General features: G+C 66.4%; 1 protein-coding gene across 1 annotated transcript in view; it reads right to left on the bottom strand.

Annotated features, from left to right (window-relative positions):
* Window positions 1-1,943, bottom strand: part of NCOR2 (nuclear receptor corepressor 2) — a 172,730-nt gene that overhangs the window by 34,043 nt on the left and 136,744 nt on the right. Inside the window, 1 exon segment of the mRNA XM_014533346.1 lies at window positions 1,626-1,880. Coding sequence (XP_014388832.1) covers window positions 1,626-1,880 — 255 coding nt within the window.

Genomic DNA, 1,943 nt, shown 5'->3' with positions numbered 1-1,943 from the left:
GACACTGGCTAATGTGGAGACTGCAAACTGGGACCAGCCGACACACTGTGGCTGCTATCGATTTTGTTCTCAGAATTAATTGCCGACGTTTAAACACTGGGAGGTTCCGGACACACAGGGAGAGACTAGCAGTCTGGCCGGGAGCTCACATTCGTGCGGGGGGACAATCTGCTGCTGGGGGCAGGTGCCCCGGGAGACGGCGCCCGCTCTCCGCGTCGCCGCAGCCCCCCCACTCCCTACTGCCTCAGGCCCGGCAGCTGCCCCCAGCCACTGGCCCCAGAAAGTGGATGAGGACTGAACAGCCCATTTTACAGATGATCAGCTCAACCATAGAGGCTCAGGACTGGTCTGGGGCCCGAGTGGAGATGCCACCCAGTGCTCTCTGCCCACAACACCTCGACTGACCGACAGGCCCTCCATCCCCCGAGGGCATTCAGCCGAGGCTGGCACCGTCCCCTGGGCCAACACACACACACACACACACACACACACACGAGCCCTGGTGTGAACACACAGGGCACACACCACCATTCGTGTGTAGATATCTCCACCAGGTGGCAGCAGAGAGCGGCCTTTACCTGAGCCCCATGGTGCTGCCTCCACCTCCCAGGACCAGGACCAGGACCAGGACCAGGATGTGGGGGTGGGGGCCGCGGGCACAGGCGGAGGTGGATGGAGAGGAAAAGGCGCCCCCTCGCCTGAGAAGCAATTGAGGGCCCGGCAGCGGCCAGCCTACCTGAGCCCCATGGTGCTGCCTCCACCTCCCAGGACCAGGACCAGGATGTGGGGGTGGGGGCCGTGGGCACAGGCGGAGGCGGACGGAGAGGAAAAGGCGCCCGCTCGCCTGAGAAGCAATTGAGGGCCCGGCAGCAGCCAGCTGCCAGGAGGGGTGCCCATTAGCGGCTTTTATCTCCCCACCTCTGGGTGCCCGCTGCCAGGAAACGCTCCTCCAGCGTCTCCTCCCTGATTAACTCCTCCCGTGCGGGTCCCTTGGGTGTGAACCCAGAACCAGGAAAGAGACGGGCCGAGGGGCCTGGAGCCGGGTCCTGGGGCACAAGGCGGGGTGGGGATCAGCGGCTTCCGCTCTCCGGGCCTCAGTTTCCCCATGAGGCTGACTACCAGTTCGTTTCCTCCACTGAAAAGACCTGGGCAGAGGGAGGGGGCTTGCATACCTGCCGGGACGGGGAGCTCACTACCTCTGAATGTACTACGTCCCGGTGGCACCCCAGCCCTGCCTCCCTCCTCCCCGACCCTGGGCCTCCTTTTCTCTCGAGGGGCCAGGAGGGGAGGGCCCAGGACCCTTGGGCGTCTTGCACCCCGTTTCCTCGCTGTAACAGGAGAACCAGCCCTTCCCCGGCTCCAGCCACTCGGGGCTGACGGAAGAGGCACATGCTCCCACCACGGCGTCCCGTCTGGCTGCCCTTTGGCCCAACCCTGCTTTTCTGGACCCCCGCCCCCCTCCCTGCCTTGACCCCCTCCAGAAACTCCAGGGTCTGCGGCTGGGAGGACGGGCCAGGCCGGGCGGGCAGGTTCCCCGGACGCGGGATTAACAAGGGGACCTCCTGTCTGCACATCCTGAGCGAGTCATCCGAGGGGACTCCAGACGTGGTGTCCCAGCCCCGCACCGCACGGCCTCACAGGTCCTCTCCCCTCCGCGTCCCCGGAGCAGAGCCCGTGGGTGGGGGAGGGAAGCCACGCCCCCGCCCGCGGCCCCGGGGGACAGGCTCACCCTCATAGGACAGCACGTGGCCCTTCTTGCCCTCGTAGATGACGTGGCCCTTGGGCAGGCTGTCCTCCCGCCCGCGGTCCAGGCGGCTCGGGCTGTCCTCGCCGATGATCCGGGTGATGGTGCCCTTGTACAGGACGTCGGCCGGAGTGCCCTAGGGGGTAGAGGGGGAGAGCACGTGTCCCCGCGGGCCCTCCAAGTCCACCCCCGTGTCCAC

Source organism: Myotis brandtii, unplaced genomic scaffold (genome assembly GCF_000412655.1).
Source record: "Myotis brandtii unplaced genomic scaffold, ASM41265v1 scaffold97, whole genome shotgun sequence".
NCBI classification, from domain to species: domain Eukaryota; kingdom Metazoa; phylum Chordata; class Mammalia; order Chiroptera; family Vespertilionidae; genus Myotis; species Myotis brandtii.
The sequence above is the reverse complement of the archived record's forward strand: the minus strand, read 5'-3'. Positions and strand labels throughout refer to the sequence as shown.